The sequence below is a fragment of the Ambystoma mexicanum genome, chromosome 4q, assembly GCF_040938575.1.
Source record: "Ambystoma mexicanum isolate Mex_15411 chromosome 4q, UKY_AmexF1_1, whole genome shotgun sequence".
Lineage (NCBI taxonomy): Eukaryota > Metazoa > Chordata > Amphibia > Caudata > Ambystomatidae > Ambystoma > Ambystoma mexicanum.
Window position 1 is genome coordinate 136,658,680 of NC_090928.1, and position 23,149 is coordinate 136,681,828.

At 43.8% G+C, this 23,149-nt stretch overlaps 1 protein-coding gene across 1 annotated transcript in view; it reads right to left on the reverse strand.

Annotated features, from left to right (window-relative positions):
• The window catches only part of LOC138467549 (maestro heat-like repeat-containing protein family member 1), a 796,923-nt gene that overhangs the window by 26,672 nt on the left and 747,102 nt on the right, over positions 1–23,149 (reverse strand). Inside the window, exon 16 of the mRNA XM_069607658.1 lies at positions 15,823–15,932. Coding sequence (XP_069463759.1) covers positions 15,831–15,932 — 102 coding nt within the window. The 3' untranslated portion in view covers positions 15,823–15,830. The remainder of the gene's footprint in view (positions 1–15,822; positions 15,933–23,149) is intronic.

Sequence of the window (23,149 nt, forward strand, 5' to 3'; positions counted from 1 at the left end):
ATATAAAATAGAAGACAATGAAGATTCTAAATGTTTTGAATTAGCTCTCTACCTTGTAGCAGAAAACAAATACGAAATAAGTGACCCCTTAATACTTTGCAGTTACTGCACTACAAAACTTGACAACAACCAAACTCCTTCACGTGCTATCACAAATAATTTGGAATTATACCCACTACCAAAACCCCTACAACAACTTAATTTATATGAGAGCATCATAATTCAAACAATACACCCATTTCAAAACAGTAAAATTACCTCCCTCTGAATTGGTAAAAGGCATTCGTGGAAAAGTAGTTTATTTACCATTAGATCTAAAAGAAAATATGCATACTCTAGGAGTGCAACGTCCAATGCAGCAATCTTTAATTATCTTAGTAATTGGAGTACCTACAAAAGACAAAAAAATATGGCAACAGCTGGTAGATTTACATAAAGTTAGACAAGCCTTACAATATCTTAAAGAGAATAATGAATATTACAAAGAAATTAATATTGAAGAAAACTTGAAAGATACAACTGAAATAATTCAAGAAACACAAGAAGCTGGTCAATTTGAGTGACTAGATCCTGCTACAATATCAAATACTTTAGACCATTATACAATTCATCCTTTGCACTCTAATGACACCATAGAAGATGCACTGGAAACATACCAAATGCGTCAAACAGAAGGATCACCAATCAGCATATGGGAAAAAAGTATAGAAGCACATGCTTTTCCTCCACTCTTTCCTACTGGCAAAGGAGGAAGGTATGATGATAGACCTATTCAAATATCAGCTTCAGAATACCGCTCATTACGGATGTATTCTGAAGATCCCAGATTTAGACAAAATGTGGAATACATATTCCGCCTACTCTTTGAAAGTGAACTAGCAACTTTATGTTACAGAATGCACACATATTAAAATCAGGATCCCACTTTCAAAATACGACAGCTACACAATTATTACAAAGAGTGCAACAAAAGGATGAGGTTTTACAATCAAATATTACAAATCTATTAGCAAATATGCATGGTACTAAAGAGTACTGGTTTCGACGTCACGGAGATGTACGTTGTATGATCAGAAACCTTGGCCCACCCATTTGGTTTGTTACATTGAGTTGTGCAGAATATGCATGGGAAGATTTACATGATTTCCTACGCATATCAAATAAAAACAAAAAAACATAGATATACTAACACCAGGAGAACTTTGTTCTTTGGATCCTGTTAATGTTTCAAGATATTTTCACCATCGCTTCATTGCTATGCAACATTTTATTTGTTATTAAACTGTTCCTCCCCTTGGAGAAGTGCAACACTTCTTTTGGAGAAAAGAATACCAAGCCAGAGGAGCACCACATATCCACATGCTTTTATGGATTAAAGATGCTCCTAATTTCTGGTCAAGACAGTGATGCCACTGTTTTACAGTTTATTGAAAAATATGTCACTTGTGAAATTCCATCAGAATCCACAAATAGTGATCTTCATGCACAAATTTTACAATTTCAAAGACATAAATGTGGCAAATATTGTTGTCGCAAATACAAAAACAAAGGGAAATACTACATCAAATGCCGATTTGGTTTCCCTAGACCAGTTACAAATACAGGTCAAGTGAACAACCTCATGTCTTCAGTTAGACGTGTTAAAGGTAAGTCACCTAAAAATACATATTACATAAAAAGAAAAGAAGAAGAAAAATATATCAATGATTATAATGCAATCATTGCCCACTTATGGAATGCAAACATAGATGTGCAGTACATTGCGGACAATTCTACTGCAGTTGCACCATATGTCATAGCATACTTAACCAAAGCAGAAAAGACAGAGCTCCAAGACCTCTGGAATTACCTGTCATCAGATAAAACAGTGTGTCAGAAATTATACAGCTTGGGCATAAAAACGCTCTCCCATAGAGAATGTGGATCATATGAAGCAGCTGATCGTTTAACTGGTACTGCATTGTATGGTAAATCTGAAAATATAGTATGGCTAAGTCTTGGTCCAGCTAAATCTAGAAAAAGAGTTCTAAAAACATACGAAGATATAGAAGCAATAGCCAAACATGATCCCAACAGCCAAGACATTTTAAAAAACAATGTATTGGACACATACTACCCAAACAGAAGTAATACTTTGGAAACCATGTGTCTATACCATATAGCCCAAAATTACACATACAAAAATAATATAAAACCTGATGAAAAAAAAGGTAAATACAGAGTGACAAACTGTGAAGGCAGCTTAGTTAAACTCACTAAACCAAATTTAATTAATCATATCAAATTGTCATTGAAAACTCCTCAACATAAAGAAATATATTACATGTCCCTGCTACAACTCTTTAAACCATGGAGAAAAGAAGAAGAAATACTAGAAGACTATGACTCATATGAAGATGCTTTCAAAGCAAATGAAAGCACTATAACCGATGTAAACTTTACACAATACAAAACAATGTTGCACAATGAACAGCAACACGAACGAGAACTCCAGGCCCAACTAGATAAAGACACTCCTGACAGTAGTCAACCTTCTGTAACAGGAAGCCAAGAACCACTGGGAGAACCACTAATAATAAATGAGGCAGAATTAGCTATGATAGAAGTAGAAAACACCATGTGTCAGTATAAAGAAGACTTAACTATACTACAATCAAAACTAAACAACGAACAACGTAGCATTTTTGAAGAAGTAACAAAACAAATTGCCCATGGTGTACAACATGAAAATAAAGAATGTTCCTGCCATAATTATAAACCTATACTACTGTACGTCAGTGGTGAAGCTGGTTCTGGCCAAACATTCCTAATCAAAATCATCAGTAAATTCCTTCAACAATTGACAAACAACAAACTGTCAGCTGTTGTCACTGCCCCCACAGGTTTAGCTGCCTACAACATAGGTGGTGTCACTTTACACCGATTACTACTATTGCCAGTAGAACACCAGAACAAATTAGACTATTACAAACTTTCTGCAGAAGCTGCAATGGAACTACGCAGAGTATTGAAACAAATGAAAATGCTACTAATAGATGAAGTGAGCATGGTTTCCAACCTAATGTTTTCTTTGATTCACCTCAGATTACAAGAAGTACTGAAAACAAACTATGAGGAGCTCTTTGCAGGAAAACACATTATTGTTTTCGGAGATCTTCTTCAATTGACACCAGTAAAAGGTGAGCCTATTTTTAAAACATTAGGACACAAACTCTGCCGTAAAACTGTTGGCAGCATTGGAAATGTGAACCTTTGGCAACATTTCCAATACAGAGAATTAACAGAAAACATGCGGCAATCTGCAGATCTCACTTATGCCAACATCTTAAAAAGTATCAGAGTTGGTATACTCTCTAAAGAAGCAGAAACAATATTGAAAACCTGGCAAACTAATGCACTTTATGGCGATAATGCATGTGCTACAGATGTTATGGAACAATTAGCCCACAAAAATGTCAATTGTAGGGCCTTAATGTCAACTCTTGCAAACTGTTTCAAATTCAATGAAATAATGTTAAGTAAAGAAATGCAACCAATAATTGAAATTAGCGCCACAGACAAACTAGATGTACATGGTATGACACTACCTATGTGTGACCAAGCCACAACAAGACTAAATAGTTTAGAAAAATCAATCTCAAACACAGTAGGCTTAGAAAATATATTAAAATTATCCTTAAATTGCAGAGTAATGCTTAAACGTAACCTTGACGTGGACCAAGGACTAGTTAATGGAGCACTGGGTACAGTTGTTGGCTTTCAAACATACCCACGTGACAACAAAATTCAGTTTGTCAATATACTCTTTGAGAAACTTTCAGAAGTTAAAAGGATAGGACGCTCAACAGCTCGATTCCTTCTCTTCAAAGACATGTATGTACGCAGAGAACAATTTTCTCTAACTCTTGCATACGCAGTCACGATTCATATATCACAAGGTCTACCCTAGACAAAGCAATGATAGATATTGGTAACACAGTCTTTAAAGAAGGCATGAGCTACGTAGCACTATCACGCTTACTTACACTTGACGGTCTATTTCTAATCAACTTTGAAGCAAGTAAAATAAACGCTGATATTCCCTGCATTTTAGAATACCATAGACTTTGCTCACTATACACTCCCCATCTAAACACATATTCTGTTCGACAAAAAGTAAAACATAATAAAAGAAAAATAAATCAAACAGAAAAGCAACAGGATGTCACTGCAAATCCTCCAAAGAGAGTAAAAGAAAGTAATACTTCATCAAGTACCACAAGAAAAAAGAATCAATTAGGGAAAGTAAACAAGGTACTTCTTCAAAGAAGGAAGACAAACTCCAAAAAAAGCAGTCAGATACAGAACTGCCTGATCCATTTAAACTCTCAAATATAGTTGGTGTAAGTTGCTACGCAAATGTAGCAATGAATATTCTATTTCAATTACCACCAATTGTTGAGAACATTTACTTACACAGTACAGACCCATTGTGTTTGCAAATGTTAGTACTTCACAGAAATGCAGCAAACAATCCTGACAACACGTATAGTGTTTATGGAATAAGACAACAATTGGACTACTGTGCTGGAATAGTGAAATTCACTATAAACTCACAGGAAGATCCACAAGAATTTTTAATGTACTTACTACAAGTACTGGAAAACAAAAACATACCTATAAATGAAATAATTCCAGATATCACACATGAGGAAACATACATGCACTCTCTGCAACAATGTGACACAAGAAGAAATCCCCAATGAACGCTTCGTATATATATCAATACCTAATTGTGAATCCATTCCATTTCAGCAACTTGTACAAAATGCAAACCATGGTAGATTATGTTCTACCTGCAATTCAGATAATCGCTCCACGTTAGTAATACAAACTCATAGTAAATACGTTATACTAATGCTTCTACGTTACAATGCAGATGGTACCAAAAACGACTGCAAGCTGACTGGATTCACACATGGTCAAATATCACTTGGTAAGAAAACCTTCACAGCAATAGGTATAATCTACCACTCAGGAGCCACAACCAATTTGTTTATTTGCGAACATTTCAGGACACCGAAACAGTTCTTAGAACACTTTCAACTTGCCATCGAACAATACGGACAGCGTCTTCAGGACAACCCCTACGAACATTTCAGGACAACGCGTGAGTTCTTAGAACACACCCCCATTTTGTTTATTTACGAACATTTCAGGACACCGAGACAGTTCTTAGAACACTTTCAACTTGCCATTGAACAATACGGACAGCGTCCTCAGGACACCCCCTACGAACATTTCAGGACACCGCGAGAGTTCGTAGAACACTTCAGGACAACGCGTGTGTTCTTAGAACACACCCCCTTTTGTTTATGTGCGAATATTTCAGAACAACGCAAGAGTTCTTAGAACACTTTCAATTTGACAACTAACAATACGGACAGCGTCCTCAGAACACCCCCATTTTGTTTATTTGCGAACATTTCAGGACGCAGCAAGTGTTCTTAGAGCGTCTTCAGGACACCCCCTACGAACATTTCAGGACAACACGTGAGTTCTTAGAACACACCCCCATTTTGTTTATTTACGAACATTTCAGGACACCGAGACAGTTCTTAGAACACTTTCAAATTGCAATTGAACAATACGGACAGCGTCCTCAGGACACCCCCTACGAACATTTCAGGACACCGCAAGAGTTCGTAGAGCACTTCAGGACAAAGTGTGTGTTCTTAGAACACACCCCCGTTTTGTTTATGTGCGAACATTTCAGGACAACGCAGGAGTTCTTAGAACACTTTCAACTTGACAACGAACAATACGGACAGCGTCCTCAGGACACCCCCTACGAACATTTCAGGACACCGCAAGAGTTCGTAGAGCACTTCAGGACAACGCGTGTGTTCTTAGAAAACACCCCCATTTTGTTTATGTGTGAACATTTCAGGACAACGCAAGAGTTCTTAGAACACTTTCAACTTGCCATCGAACAATATGGACAGGGTCTTCAGGTCACCCCCTGCGAACATTTCAGGGCACCGAGACAGTTCTTAGAACACTTTCAACTTGCCATCGAACAATATGGACAACGTCTTCAGGACACCCCCTACGAACATTTCAGGACAATGCGAGAGTTCTTAGAACACTTTCAACTTGACAACGAACAATACGGACAGCATCATCAGAACACCCCCATTTTGTTTATTTGCGAACATTTCAGGACACCCCGAGTGTTCTTAGAACACATTCAACTTGCCACAGAACAATACGGACAGCGTCCCCAGAACACCTCCATTTTGTTTATTTGCGGACATTTCAGGACACCCCGAGTGTTCTTAGAGCATCTTCAGGACACCCCCTACGAACATTTCAGGACACTGTGAGAGTTCTTAGAACACTTCAGGACAACGCGTGTGTTCTTAGAACACACCCCCATTTTGTTTATTTGTGAACATTTCAGGACACCCCGAGTGTTCTTAGAACACTTTTAACTTGCCATCGAACAATACAGACAGCGTCTTCAGGACACCCCCTGCGAACATTTCAGGACACCGAGACAGTTCTTAGAACACTTTCAACTTGCCATTGAACAATACGGACAGCGTCTTCAGGACAACCCCTACGAACATTTCAGGACAACACGTGAGTTCTTAGAACACACCCCCATTTTGTTTATTTACGAACATTTCAGGACACCGAGACAGTTCTTAGAACACTTACAACTTGCCATTGAACAATACGGACAGCGTCTTCAGTACACCCCCTACGAACATCGCAGGACAACGCGAGTGTTCTTAGAACACTTTCAACTTGACAATGAACAATACGGACAGCGTCATCAGAACACCCCCATTTTGTTTATTTGCGAACATTTCAGGAACCTGCGAGTGTTCTTAGAACACATTCAACTTGCTACAGAACAATATGTACAGCGTCCCCAGAACACCTCCATTTTGTTTATTTGCGAACATTTCAGGACACCCCGAGTGTTCTTAGAGCGTCTTCAGGACACCCCCTACGAACATTTCAGGACACTGCGTGAATTTCTTAGAACACTTCAGGAGAACGCATGTGTTCTTAGAATACCCCCCCATTTTGTTTATGTACGAACATTTCAGGACCCCGTGAGAGTTCCTAGAACACTTTCAACTTAACAACGAACAATACGGACAGCGTCCTCAGAACACCCTCATTTTGTTTATTTGTGAACATTTCAGGACACCCCGAGTGTTCTTAGAATACTTTCAACTTGCCATCGAACAATACGAACAGCGTCTTCAGGACCCCCCCTGCGAACATTTCAGAACAACGCCAGAGTTCTTAGAACACTTTCAACTTGACAAAGAACAATACAGACAGCGTCATCAGAACACCCCCATTTTGTTTATTTGCAAACATTTCAGGACTCCCCGAGTGTTCTTAGAACACATTCAACTTGCCACAGAACAATACAGACAGCGTCCCCAGAACACCCCCATTTTGTTTATTTGCGAACATTTCAGGACACCCCGAGTGTTCTTAGAACACATTCAACTTGCCACAGAACAATACGGACAGCGTCCCCAGAACACCCCCATTTTGTTTATTTGCGAACATTTCAGGACAACCCGAGTGTTCTTAGAACAGTTTCAGCTTACTTGCGAACAAAACGGACACATATTGAGTCCTCAGAATAGCCCCCATTCAGTTTATTTAGAACATTTCAGAACACCTGTGATGTCCGCAGACAAATCGAACACATAAAGAACGTCTACCACATAAAAAACCACAACATTTAACCTATCTCATACCCTTCCATCCTCCCCAAACACTCCCACACACCAACACACTCTACTAAAAACACATTTAGAAAAAACTTTCACCGTGCTGTCTGCGGATGTCCACGAATCCAAGATGGCAGGCGCTACCGAAAATCTGACGCGCTTCACGCTTAACACCATCCAATCAGCAAAAACATTGCATGTTGGCAGACATCACGCAAGCCGATCGGCCAATCAAGTCACTGTCCGCGGAGCGAACAGGGAAGTGTGTCCGCGGACCGGACACAGATATCACTAATTTTATTTTACCTACTTTTTGTCATTTTAAAAAAAACTACAGGACGGCTTTTCACCAAATTTGCAAAAGCACTCTTTTGGGACCAAGCCGCTGCTCCTGGTCCAAATTTGGTGAAAATCCGTCCAGCGGTTTGGGCTGTAGGCGCGAGCAAAAATGTTTTCCCATTCAGTCTATGGGGGAAAAAAAAGTTTTGGGACCCCCCCTATAACTTTGCCCCGCCTGGACGAATCCTCACCAAACTTTGCAAGAAGATTCAGAGTGGGCCATATACTTGTTTTGCAAAGTTTGGTGAGGATTCGTCCAGGGGGAGCTAAGTTATAAGCCGCCCAAAAAGTGCTCTTCCTCTGGAAACAGCAACTTAACCATAACTACATGGCCACTACCGTGGCCATGTAATATATATATATATATATATTGGTAAAATAATCTAAAGGCTCTTTTAAGAAACACCCAGAGAACATTTGAAGTTATTGGAAAGGGATAATATCTTTGATCACTTTATTTTTAAATAGCCGCAGTTATGACAGCAGCCAAAGAAACCTTGTGCCCTGTAAGTGGGGTTATAGCCACAGGTACCACTTAGCCAATGGGACGTCATGTATTTTTGGCGGGTGCAGCTGTGACTATAACTATTGCACTAGCCCCAGGTATAGAGATTCCAATTAATGATATTTCATCGATTTTACACTACACAATTTTACATGTGTTACTGATTCTGTGCCCTTGTGTGTTCCTTTGTGTTGTTTGAATTTTTAGACCTTATTAATATGACTTTTGAATCATTAAAAATGTTACAGGTAGCCATGGCTACCAGCAGTTGTCCAATCCCGTGGCTTTGGCGGGCTGGTGTAGCTGTGGGTATGAGCCCGCGGCTACAACTGTTTGTATTTTGGTGCAGTGATCATATTATTTTAGAATTGTTAAAGTCTTTTTGTTTGGATGTTCTCACCTCAAGGCATGTGTGATTGAAATTTGTAAAATTTGCAATACGTGTTTCTCAATGAATGGGAACATTTACTGTGCCTGCGGCAATGGGAGGGTCCTCCCAATGTAACCAGGGTTATAGTCGCGATTATGTAATTTGTGTAATTGAAAATAAAAATGGTTTTGCTTAATTGGGTTTCGACATAGTCTACAAAGTAGTCTTTAGAAGGATTGTGTTGGGGTTTATTGACTGTTATAGGTTTTTATAGGAGATTTGGGGCTCATAAAATGTGAGAATTAAATTGTGTTTCTTAAAGTGTATGTGTTCTCTAACTTAATATTTTTTTACAGATAGAAGGATATTATTGTATGGTCCCTTTTCTATATGTAATGAATCTATTCACAGCTTCTGTACCTTAGAGATTAACTACACTCCCACCTCTTTATTCTGATTGACTTTACACATATAAGCAGTTTTTATTTTTTAAAAACATAATTCCATAACTGAGGCTATCGTATCGTCCAACATGAAGCCAGAATTTGGAGATGTGGGTAATCGCAGCAACGACTGGTGGGGTCAGAGCTGTAGGTTTGATGCAATGTTCCCGCAGCTATTAGGGTACAATAAGATGAAAAAGTACTCTTTGTATCTGAAACAGGTCTTTTTAAGAACTGTCGATTACATGAATATGTACATATGTATAAAACTCTAAGTGAGGCCCCCCTCTTTAACTAACAGTTTGTAACCACAGCTTTAAAAAAGTCAATGAACTCTAGCCGCGGTTATACCCCAAAAATGTTGGGTATTATTACATGGCCTGCGGTAGTGGCCATGTAGTTATGGTTAAGTTGCTAAAACCTTACGAAGTGCACTTTTTGGGTGGCTTATAACTTCGCTCCCCCTGGACGAATCCTCACCAAACTTTGCAAAAGAAGTATATGGCCCACTCTCAATCTGCAAAGTTTGATGAGGTTTGGTCAAGGGGAGGCAAAGTTATAGGGGGGGTCCCAAAATTTATTTTTTTCCCACAGACTGAATGGAGAAAAAACTTTGCTTACGCCTACAGTCCAAACCGCTGGACGGATGTTCACAATATTTGCGGCAGGAGGTCTCGAAAGTGTGTAAATTTGGTGAGAATCCGTCTAGTAGTTTTTTTTTAAAATGACCAAAAAGTAGGTCCCAAAACATTAGTGATATCTATGTCCGCTATGCGGACACACTTCCTTGTTCGGTCCGCAGACAGGACTCCGATTGGCTTAGAAGGCAATGTGCTGTCCGCAGACATTGGATGCGCCCACTGATTGGATGGTGAACAGTCTGAAGTGCATCAGATTTTTGGAAACGCCTGCCATATTGGATTCGCGGATAGCGACTGGTGTCCGCGGACATCGCAGTAAAAACATATTAAAAAACACAACATTGCACTTGTCAAACTTATCAAGTAACTTTGTGGTAAAGTTATTCGAAATTGGGATAGGTTTGAAAGGGAAGAAAAATGTGCTCATGGTAATATGGTCATAGGGTTCTCTTTCCGCCTTCTGCAGGCTGCCATGGAAAGCGAAGAGGGGCCCTGTATGGAACCCCACCTTCCCTTTCCATGGCAGCCATCTTGGAAAAGGAGTTTCCTTCCTAAAAAAAAGAGTCCCAGTGTAGGAAGTAAAATCCTTTTTTAGCACCCCGGGTTCCCGCTTTGGGAACCTAGGTTGCTAATGGCCTTCATCGCCCATTACAGGGGCTGGAATGGGGAGATAATGGTCTGAAGACATCGGACGCGATTATCCGTGAGTATCAGTGATTTCATCAATCATATTTGTGATCATATTTGTGATGTCATCTTTGATGTCATAGGTGCTATTCTTAGTAGTGCTTTAGTCTATGTTAGGTGTTTCAGCAATTCCTACAGCAGATGTAGTCTGGGACACTCAGTCCATAGTTTGTTTCTGGCTTTTTTGGCCAGTGGTGTTCTGAACTTCCTCATCAGATACACTGTTATTTTTATTGGCAGCTCCCATTCTGATGAACAGGGATGAATGGGAGTGTCTGAGTCAAAGTCATCTCCATTTTCCTTCTGATTTTACTCAATCTTTCTTTTCTTGAGATCTCTTTTGTCTTTATCTTTACTGAAAGATTATAGTGTTTCCGCCTCCTCTTCACTGGACTGCTCCTACCAGCTGTTGCTTTCCTCGACCAAGCTGGGTGAAGATATTTTATGGCATCTGCTTTCTTCCAACCTTGACCTCAGTGCTTTTCTCTTGCCAAATTGCTCCTTCCATGGCATACCCAGAGGTGTGTGGCCATCATGTGCCCTGGGCTTTCTTTCTTCCCCCTTTTTCTCTTCCAGGATCGCCTGTACTTTTGATTTTGTCCATGCATTGGGAGAAGTTTAACGAATTGTACATGAGGGATAGATGCTGTGAAGTATGTCTCAAAGTAGCACCTAACGCTTTCTGGATGGTCTGCCCCATAGTGGGCTGCAGCCTTTTTTGGCTTATGTGTGTTCTTACCTCTTCACTGGAGCTGTGAGTGGTGGCTGTGCAGAATCAACCTTCACCCATTAAAGGTGCTGCCAGCAACAGCCAGAGAGCCCCATTATGAGTTAGGTGGTCTGGAAATAAGGCTGCTGGTAGCAACGTACCGGCAGCCTATCCAGACCGCCAAACTAAGAGTTTGTCAGTAGGGGCACGGAACTCCTGGCAGGCCTGACCTGCTGGGAGTTCAGGCCCCTACTGGCAGTGTTTTCACTGAAGCACCTGCACTGTGCCTGTGCTTCAGTGACTCCATTCCTCTGGAGTCCATAGTCCAAGAGAATAAGGCTGCCATCAGGAAATAGGGTTAAGGTAATAAATAAAATAATTGAATACCAAGAAAAAGCTATATGCATTTTGCTACAAGTGCACACACAGTGAAAGCACAGTAATAGAATAAGTGAAGTAAGAAAGAAACGTAAATGTGGGTACCAAGCCCGTTGACCATTTGAACCTAGACGAGCATAATGCATCCTTCCATTAGAGGATAAGTTAAAGAATGAACCAGAATGGTCCATCGTAGTCTAGAGTGAACAGAGTGTATTATGTGCCATAAGTCAAGACGGTACGACGTCCTTTCATCGCCTGCAATTTCATCCACTGGCATTTGAACGTGTATATTACAGCGAATATGCTCATCGAATTTTTTAGGGGGGTGTGGGTGGGAAAGGGCAGATGAGGGTTTGGGGGGGTAGGGAATAGCTAAAAATATGTGGGAGAGGCGGGCTTGGGGGGGGTAAACCCCCAAAAAAAACAATGAGCCTTTTCGTTAGAATGTACATGTTAAAATGCCAGAGGATGAAATTGGCAATGGTGTAGTCATCATGCATTTATTTTAAGTTGTGGTTGCATAGTGTAGTGGGGAGATAAACAATACACGTCATTGAGCAAATCAATCTAAGGACTCGGACTGCAACCACGTTAGTATCAGTGTCTAGTTTACACCAAGGAAGTTGCTAAGTATCTTAAGCATCATTAGCGGTTGGGATGCACTGTTTGTCACTTCATGGGTCTGCTACCATACCCACTTGCTGTAGTTCCTGTATCTGGGCCCAATAGGAGCCTGAGGCCAGGGTCGGATTGGCCCCTCTGCCTTTCGGCCCGTGGCCGGGCTGAAATCGTCCCTGGGGAGTGGGGGCCGGTTTCTGCCCATGCCTGGGCCGGTTTAGAAAAAAAAAATAAAAATAAATGTGTGCATTTTTTTTGTTTTTTTGCAAAACCATATTTTTACATATTTTTCGTAGTGTACTTAGGAACAATGCTATTTGATGCCACTTCCTGTTTTGTCAAGTGGTCTCACTTTGGGGTGGGGTCAAATCGTGAGGCGAGGGGTGGGCCACTTTTTTGAGGCAAGGGGTGGGCCATTTTTTTTGCGGTGTCCAAGCCTATTTCTTGTCCCAGTCCGACCCTGCCTGAGGCACGTTATTGCTGGTGTGGTCAGACCCATCAATGCAAGTGCCCATGAGGTGTGCCTGGCACCAAGCAGAAGGAGACCAAGAGCTTGATGAAATGTGTTTGTTCCCTTGAGAGTAACGAAAACGGGGATTTCAGGAAAAGGAGGTTATATATGTACAGGTCCCCTTGCTCTATGTTTTGTAGAGTACTCTTTGTCCATATCCCACAGAAAAAAAGCCATGATTTAACGTTTCTCTCTGGGAGAAGGACCACCCATTCTGTCTAGCTCTAATAATAGCCTGGCTTTCCAAATTCTTAAAGGATCAGTGCTGTGCTTCAACTTGTGAGAGATGTGGGTTTCTTCCCTCTCTATTATACATCTAGTATCTGATGGTCTTTCTTGCAAAGAAAATAGCTCTTCTGTTTCACTCTGAAGACAGTACCAGATTTCTGTCTTTCCAATTTCTGTCTGGGAGACAGTTGGTAGAAACCTAGTGTCCGGGACATCTCTGGTAAAGTGTTAGACTTCCCATCTCTCTGTGAGAGATTTCTGATCTCCTGCCTTTCTCCCTGGGGAGCCCAGGGTCTGGTCTGCTGTCTCTTTCTGAGGTAGTCTGAGACTGTCCTGGACTGTGTCACCTGTCTGAGTCCTGATACTGGTCTCTTACCACCTTATGAGGGAGTCAATGTCCTGGTCTCCTGCTTCCCTCTGTGATAGAGCAGTGCCTGACTTCAGTCTCTGTAGAGGATTACAGGTGTCCTGCTGAAAAAGCCTCAGTCTTTGGACTTTCCAAAGAAATCATGATGTTACAAACTTCCCCTGTATAGGTACTTTTGTTACTCTCTGTACTAATGAAGTCCCAGTCGTTTTGCCTCCCTTGAGTGAACTGATCTTGTTATCCCTCTTAGTAAATGCAGGCTATTCATCTTGCCTTTCTCTGAAGGAATAGTGCTTACCATCTGCTCTCCCTCTTCTGGGGATCTGAAAACTTTGCCAGAGTCCTAGCCTGCTTTTATTTGTGGAATGCTGTGGCCTGTTGCATCCTTCTGGAGTAGTCCTGTCCTTCCAACTTCCTCTAGAGAAATCCTGAGTGCCCTCCAATCACTATTCTAATTGTAATTATGCATCTCTGTGGGGTTGTCCTGGTCTTTTGTCTCCTTCTGGGGTAATGTTATCTGCCACCAACGCTGCATGTGCTCTAACCTGTCTCCTCTCCATGATAACTCTAATGATACACCTGCCTCTAAAGGAACCCAGATCTTTTGGGGACCTCTAATCTTGAACATCCATTAGGGGAGTTGGACACTCAATCCTGCCACTTTTCTATGAGGTACAGGGACATCGTTTCACCAAAATGCCAGGGGTAGCGGAAGTGACATCGCAAAGCCCTTGATCTCTAATGACATCACCCCGACGCTACATCACGGGAGGTGTTGGAACATGACCTTTTATTTCTTGACAAAACAGGAGGTGGCATCACATATGATATGATATGATAGTTTATTTATAATGCGCTTAATAACCCGTGTTGCTCTGTGTCGTCTTGCTTCCAAGGCAAGCACGTTGCCCCTGAGCTATCCTCCCGAGCTAGGCCTTGTACACTATGTAAAATACATTATGAAAAATGATGGTTACAATATCACTGTAATGTGATATACATTTTATACAAGAATGGATCACCATATCTATCTTTAATATCAGTGTACATAGGCCCATATTACCAAATTACTGTGAATGCAAGTTAACCTCCAAGGTCAAATGATAATGATGTGTTTTTATATAGCAGTTATGCTTAAGCACTTTATATTGAACAAATATACATACAATATCACCCAAACAACAAGAAAGCCAGCCACCCCAAAAACAAACAGCCACGTGGCGCTGTGCAGTGGCGCTGGGCAGAATCCAGAAGCTTCCATTAAAAAGAAGAAAAAAAAGTTCATTTTTTTAGGGTTAGCAAAGGAGATCATAGGGGTAGCAAGTGATACCTCAGGGGACGAAGGTGCAACCCCTGGTGACCCCCAAATGACGTCCCTGCCGAAGTAGTGCTTAACTTCCACAATCCTCTCTTCAGAACCTGCTCTGTAACTTACTGATTAATTGATGGTTATTTCTGACATCGTTATCTTTACCCAACAGTTTCAAGGTCTTAATTGGAAGCAGTTCCCATGACCAGTTAAAGGAATCATTCTTTTAGGCAAGGTGAAAAGCAACCATTTTGGAGAGTGTTCTAGCTTTAGGAGGGAGTATGCTCCACTCTCTGATACCTGTTCTGAAAACAGTCGACCCCTTTGGCTTGAGATGGAATGTCAGGTACACATGATGGACATCATGATTTGAACAGAGGTTCATACTAGTGTTATAACAAATCACATTGCTTAATTGATCATGGGAAACAAGTTTATTAAGGTATTTAAAAGACAAACAATCCAGCTTAATTTTGATCTGAGCTTCTAAAGGTAGCAAATAACGAGGTGTGAATTTAAAATGGCTTCGATCTAATTGTTTAATTGCTAACTAATAGTAGCAGCATTGTAGAAGAGATCCCTCCAACAGGCAGCTTCTAAAAACCACTCCAACTTGTTTGTTGCTCTGAGCACGCATTCGTATCTCTAGTTGGGGGACTGCTACACTGACATCGCTTCCTTGTCAGTATTGGTCGACTATTTCATGCTTCTGGAGCTCTGATCCCTACCTTTGGTTTGTGCTAGACTGATACCTCCTTCTGGATAGTAGCGTTATATGGCCTTGTGTTGAGGGAACATTGCTTATCTGGTTCCCTTTAAAGGGCCCCCAGCTCAATCTACCAACATGTCACCACAAGGAGATGAAACACTCCAAGAAAAATGAAGTTGAAAAGATGGATATTTTATGTCTGCAAAGAACGTGGCAGAGCAAATGCTATTATTAAGAGGGACATGACTCCCCTCGCTTACCGTAGCTTTTATGATTTGATAGAGGTTATTTCCTGAAGAAGAGCAATACTTTTTTCACGGATAGCTATTTCATCTTCATCTTCCTCATCTTCCTCATTGTCACCAGTTTCCTGTGAGAGACAAAATGAAGTGCAAGTTATTTATATATTTTTTAAATAAACATGTCTTAATGCATGCAAGGGCAACAGGTTAAAAGATCATACTTGCCAGGAGGGTCTCATGAACAACCGAAGGCATTAAGCTAAACAATGTAAGGGAACCACCACTCAGAAAGTAGGTACTAAGGCTCAGGGGAATCGGTAGCAGTGCACTATAATGTCACTTCCAGCAAGCTGCAGAGATACCAGGTGTGTTAGGATGTGTTGATACAAGTATTGGCAAAAAACAACATCTACCACTTTCATCGCCACTTGATATCAGCTGCTGTCTGATATGCTGTGATGTAGATAACTGGATATTTAGAAAGACTGGTGTTCAAATCCTTTCATTTATCTCCAGGTTTCCTCACCATTTGGGTGCAAGTGTGGTGTTAGCTCTGCATTGTGATAAATGGGCTACTTTGTAGATTTCAATCTGACAAAATGTCAGTGTCGTGTGTCACGGGTGTGGGATCCTTAATGTGTGTGTGTTTTTGAATGTTTGAATGTTAGCATACATTATATGTTTACAAGATCTGTTGGATGCAGGTTTCTGCGGAATGATGCCCCATAGTGGAGAGTTTGGCTGTGTTTGCCTTGTGCCTTTCCTTGAGTGTGGTGTGAGTGTTCTTGTGGTTCCTGTGTGTTTGTATGTTATGTTGTTTTCCAAGTACCTTATTATAATGTTCCACATTGTACTTTAGGCTGGTGAGCTTTGGAACACGTAATGCACTTTGTCTGTGGGAGTGTCAGTGAGATCTCTGTACAGTGTTGAATGTGCGGTAGTGTGGTTCACAATAATACAAAAAGGGGTGACGTATTGTAATTTTTCCTTTGTTTAGTCTTCAGATTAGACAAACCAACTTAATTTTATTCTTCATATCAGGTTGTTTCATTTAGATCTCCTCACAGTTTTTGTGTCTTTACCGCTTTTCCAGGGAGTTTCAATCCTAACACTCTTCCTCTTGCCATGTCTTTTAAGTTTATACCTTAAGCCTCTCTTGCTCCTTTAGGGCTTCTCACGTTGGCTTCACATCAATCATTTTGTCAGATTTATCCTATCTTATAGGTGCCAACAAAATACTTCTGGGTTCACTCTCTTGCTTTCCTCCAAGAGATTAGGTAACTTTGATTGCACTTGGTTATACTTCTGGGAACAATATAACTCTTTATTTTATTTATTTGTTTAGTGTGTAAAACATTGTGCCTCATTACAAGTTTGCCGGTTCGGTAACAACGTTGCTGGTAAGTTACCGGCACCTTTGTTAACGGACAGGCAAACTACGAGATCTGCGAGCGGACAGAACACTACCCGCTCACCCACCGTGTCGGATGCAACGCCACCATTCAGGAATGGCGCCGTTGCATCCGACCTCCCCATTCCCATTGAGTCCAATGGGACTCAAACAGGAATGGGGAGTAATAATTTCTGCCGCCCGGGAATGGGCAATTACCGGGTCCACTGAGGCTGTAATGCCCCGGTAAGTGCCCATCACCGGGTGCAGGAAAAAAAATGACCCTGCCGGCGGCACGGCTACCGCCAAACTCATAATGAGGCCCATTGTGATTCAAAGTGCCCACAGGGCAAGGGGGGAAGGAAACAAGGGAACAACAGGCAAGTAGAAATAAAACTGATGGAAAATGAAAGATGCAGTCCTACTAGGCCTTGTGAGCATTCAGAACACGCAAGTGCAGAGAGAGGGAGAAGGGAAGGGGGTAAGTGCTAGGAGAATCCACAGAGGAGGAAGTGCCAGGGAGTAAGCCAGTTGCATGCAACAGGTAAGTGGATGGCAGAGATTACTTGGTAAGTAAGTAGTGATCACCTGCTAATACAATGAGTGCATGCCTGTGAGGCAACACAGACCGGTGGGTGCCCAAAAAGGCAACTTTTGGGACACGGCATAGGCAGAAGGCGATTGGAAGAGAGGCAAGGCACAAGGGAGACACATGAAGACTCTGGCCACCAATTCAGCAACAGTGGAGATTAGCAGGGGAGGGAGAGAGGGAAGGCGGAAGAGAAGATGAAGGTCTTAAGGAGCTTCCAGAATTTGAGGACATCCGGCTCAAGATGGAGCGGGAGGGGGAGGCTGTGCCAGAGGATGGAACCAGCCGAGGAAAGAGAACGGCCACTAGGTTGCTGCTTAGAGTAAAGCTTGAGACACAAAGAGTTGGAGCCGGAGGAACGTAGAGATCTGGAGGGGAGAGTATTTAGTGAGAGCAAGTTTTATATAGCGTGGTCCTGAAGGCACCCACAAAGGATGTATCCCAATGATATGCAAAAATAAGGTAGATTTCCCGTAAGGGGAATGAGACCAGGAGATGAGTTGCAAAGATAAAGTTTATATAATCATAAAAATTGCCAGCAAAGAACTCTGCTGCCTGAGAGCGCTCAGCCGAAACATTACACAGGCAGCACATTAAAAGGACACACAGCATCACTGATGATGACTTGCACAGGGTACACATTCTAGCATCGGATTGGAGAGTGGCATATAAAACAGTTAATACTTTATGGGATACAAGCTGCTAATTGGCCGCCGTCTTGCAGTCGCTCTTGGCACACGTGGGTCAGCTGGGCTCATCTCTGCGGTGTGAAAGTCGGGGCGAGGGAGCAACATATCTATCTAACTAAACTAAACAACAGGAACTGATAAGGCAGAAATAATGGCACACATAAAATCTCTCATGAATACGTGTACTTAGGTCAGATGAGCTAATATATTGGCATTCCAACTTCTACACTTTGGATTCTCTTTGATACCACAATCCCCGCACCCAGGTGCCCACCCCAAAGGTTTGATTGACCATTTGCCCTTCTTGGGCCCTAGTGATATAGATGAACATATGTTTCTTTTCGCAGAATATACTGCTACACGGGATTAGGGCTGCAGTGTGTAGTGTGCAAAATATATTATGCAATATAAACCATCAAGGTACAAAGCGCTCAGCTTCAGAGCAAAGGGTGAAGAACGACCTTAAGAACAATCTTATGAAAACATCTAGATTCAAAAGGTAAAAGTATGAATGCTGAGGCCACCAGGGGGCGCACAGGTAATGGCAGCCTGACTGTCGTGCTCCTGCCGGGCCGGGCCGTAAAGGGAACTGAGCACCCCCTTTAACCTGCTCCAGGTAGAACTGAGATTGGATCCAGTGAGGGTAACTCCTGAGGCACCCCCTGAACAAAAGTCCACGCTTGGGGACCTTTCCGGTGCAGAGAATGAAGCACCCATGGCCTTGGACGCTGCCGAGAGGCAAAACACATGGAGAGCCAGCCACAGAAGAGGGAGGTGAGGAGCAGTGGAGTCTGCGGCGGGAAAGTACCACGGCAACTGGATGTGTGGAGACTGTCGGCTGCTCTCCCCCAGGACCATGTGGTGGTAGGGAGGTGAGGATGTGAGGGCCCAATGCTGCAACATTGAGAAGAGCCCACGGGCGCAGTAGGTTGTGCGGCGGCTGGTGCAGGGGGGCAGGTCCAATGTCGGCCCGCTCCCGGAGGGCGCTCCCTCACCCCAAGTTCAATAAGAACACTGGGACGCCGGACCGGGAACAAGGAAGGAGCCGTGAAAGACCTGTGGGCAGGAGACCAGGCAGGGTCCAAAGGTGCAGCTGTCCCAGGGCTCTGGCAGCTGATCCGAGCGTGGCCGGTTGTGTGGGGAGGTGCTCAACCAGTGATCTGGGTCGCACGGGGGCACCAGAGCAGAGGAAATGGAGGGCACTTGGTGAGAGGGCCCCCGCAGACCCCAACACAGGAGGAGAAGGAGAGAGGGCGGAGAACACACAGAAGGGCCCTTGAAGGCAGTCTGGGACTGGGGGAAAGGCCCAAGCCAGCATATACAGGGTGCAGGAGTGGTCGCCTGTGGCCCAACCCACCCTCATTCGCACACCATCCCCCTCCCTGCGGAGTAAGTGATAACACATGTGGAGGCCTGACACAAGCCCCGGGTGGAGGGTGGCCCAAAGCCCCTGTGCAATTTGCCGGTTGGTGGGCATTCAAAGAGGGGAAGTAAAAGACTGAACAGATGGGCCATAGCGGAAGGGTGGCCTGCGGCACCCGGCTGGGTAGTAGAGGAAGCTTGAGGAAGGGATAACATACCGAGTGTTGGAGCCCAGGAGTGGGGCTCCTCACTACTTGATAGATGGCATAAGAGCACGACTATGAGGCATCGGCCCTGGACCTGGACGGTGGCATCGACTGCCGAGCGAGGCCCCTGAGACCCAGGCCTTCCAGAGTGGTGGCCCCTGGGCCGGAGCCCAGGGCGTGTGCCCACCCAAGAGAGACCCAACGGGTTGAATTTGACGTCCAGAGCAGGCCTGGTGGCTGGAGCATGAGAAGGAAGAACATTATTCAGACGGTGAGGCAGGGCCGCCCAACCCCCCACTCTAATCTGTCTGGGGCAAGACCCCCCGGGAACCAAACGTCCCCTCCCTGCTATCGATTTCAGGGCCAACTCCTTAACACAGGGCCCACGAAGGGGGAAACATCACATCGGAGGCGATCCGCATGTAAGCCGTTGTGAGAAACTCCAGAGCCTTCAACAACCTTGGTGGTGGCCCTGACCCACTGCTTGGGGCGTGTGCCCATCCAAGAAGACCCCTACAGAGGCCACTTTCGTCCTCGGGCCCAAAAGCACTAACACCCAGAACAAACCACAGGTGCAAAGAACCCAGAAGGGGGGCACAAGAGGTAATCTCCCCAGCCACACAGCAATTACCATACAGAAACCAGTGGACTCCTTCCATGACATGAAGCACTGAACCGGGGAGGAGCACAACATAAACGCTGGCATAGTGACCATCTTACTATCACAGCACAAGGGGAGGCCACATGAGCTGGAAGGAAACCCTCCACGAATATCGATTCCAAGAGGCAACGAAGACCAGGGTCACTCCGGACCTAGGAGACGACATGGTGCAGCACGAGGGTGAAGCGAAGGCCACCTAAGCGATGGAAAAAAGATTTGCCTCAGTGCTACAGGAAATAAGAGACATGCGTTGAGACCTAGCCCAAAAACTGGAGGAAAAGTACCAAAGGGTGAGTAAGTGGAGGACAGACTGCTCCAGCTTGAGACTAATCAATCCATGACCACTATCCAGGAAACACAGATAGACATGAGGCTTTTGGTACTGGAAAAGAGAGACGAGGAGAGAGAATAATCTCTGTGTTTTCGGCGTCCCAGAGGCGGAAGGAGAGACGGAAAGGGATCTATGCAGACTGATCAGAGAAGTGATCGGCCTCCTCTTCGGAAATGAAGCAACCACAGAACCCACAATAGTCAGAGCACACAGGGCAGGGGGCAGAGTGGGAGGTCCCCGCTCCATCTTGTTCCGCTATCTTTATTACACAGAAAAACAAAGGCGCTAGAGGAGCCCCAGAAAGCTGGGGACATCACGTACCACAACGCAAGGATCACAATATTCCTAGACCTTTCTGCACACACCCTGGCCAAACAGAAAATGTGCCGCCCTCTGACCCAATGCCTGAGGGAGAAGGGGGTGAGATACAGATGGGGGTATCCATTCTCCCTGTCATTTGAATACATGGGCCAAAAAACAACCTTGGTCACAGAGGAGGACATTAGAGTTTAAGCCCCGCCCAGGGGGTGAAGGGGAGGGGGTGAAGGGGGGCGAGGGAGGGGGGCTAACAGTTTGTTGACGGCAGGGGGCAACCAGTGGTCCACTATGATGACACGACGGCAAAGGGATATTGCACAGATTGGTGCTCTGAGGACGCTGAATAACGAAAAGGCAGATCATGGAATTGGCCCGTGCAGAGGTGGGCTCCCTGAATGTCAGGGGTCTGAACACTCGCACTAAGAGGTCCCTAATGAGCAATGAATTCCATAGGGTGAAACTGGACCTGCTCGTCCTGCAGGAGACACATTGGACAAGGGGGAAGGAATCCAATTTGCGGTGGGGGGGATTGGAGAGGTCTTGTGCGCATCACACAAATCTAAAAAGAGAGGAGTGGCAATCCTAATGGCGAGGGGTATGGGTTTCGACACAGGGGCAACATTGAAGGACCCGGAGGGTCGATACTTGTTGGTCAGGGGTACATTCCAAGGCTACCCACTAACCCTGGTGGTGGTATACAGGCCTAATGAGGGTCAGGCTCAGTTCTGGGAGGGGGTGAGAAATAAGCTCCAACTGTTTTTGCAAGGCACATTGAAAGTGGGGGGAGATTTCAATATGGTCCAAAATCCCGGAAACGATAGGAGGAGACTGACACCTCAGGCCGTCCGAGCAGCTGACAGCCTCATATCGCAAAGTTTTCACAGGACCTGGAAGACTCACTCCCAAGCACGAAAGCAGAAGTCCCCCCATGCACATATTATTCTAGGATACATGAGTCCTTTTCCAGGATCGATTATATCCTCATTGACAAATCCCTGCTCCCATGCACAACAGACCATAGGGTGGACCCGGTACCTTGGTCCAACTACGATCTGGTTCGGATCACCTTGATGGGAGGGTGGGGTTATAATCGGAGGGGGTGTTGGAAGTGAAATGACACCTTGTTAAAGGATGAGCTGATTGCAAAAACGGTGCTAGATAGCATTGTGGAATATTTTGAACTGAATGACAACAGGGAGGTTAGCCCACAAACGCTATGGGACACATTCTAAGCGACCATACGCGGAGTCCTAATTAAAATAGGAGCCCAAAGAAAAAGGGAGAGGGAAGCCCAGGAGAAAACCCTCCGAGAAACCCTCCCAGAAATAATAGCAAAGCTTCAATCAGGCAGTTCCCCGGATAGGCCCGTCAACACGGACCGGGTGACAGACCTGGAGGAATATAGGCTCCAGCTGAAGGAACTCCTGTTAAGTAAAACGGAGAGAAGTCTCCAATTGCTTAAACAGAAATATTATGAAAAGGGGGACAGGGCACATAAAATATTGGTGTGGAAATTGAGGGAGGTCCAGAAAAATAGAATGGTGAAAGCTATGAAGACTGAGTCTGGAACACTGGGATATGACACGCGAGCGTTGGGGGGCCTTTCACTGCTTCTACGAGAAGCTGTACAGATCTGAGTATGGGGGGGATGACGCCAAAATTGAAGACTTTCCAAAGTCCATACCGGTACCAACCCTAGCGAAGGAGATGGCAGATGACTTGGAGGTCCCTATATCGGAAGTGGAGATAGTGCGTGTAATAAGGGGGACGAAGGGGGGAACGTCACCAGGGGAGGATGG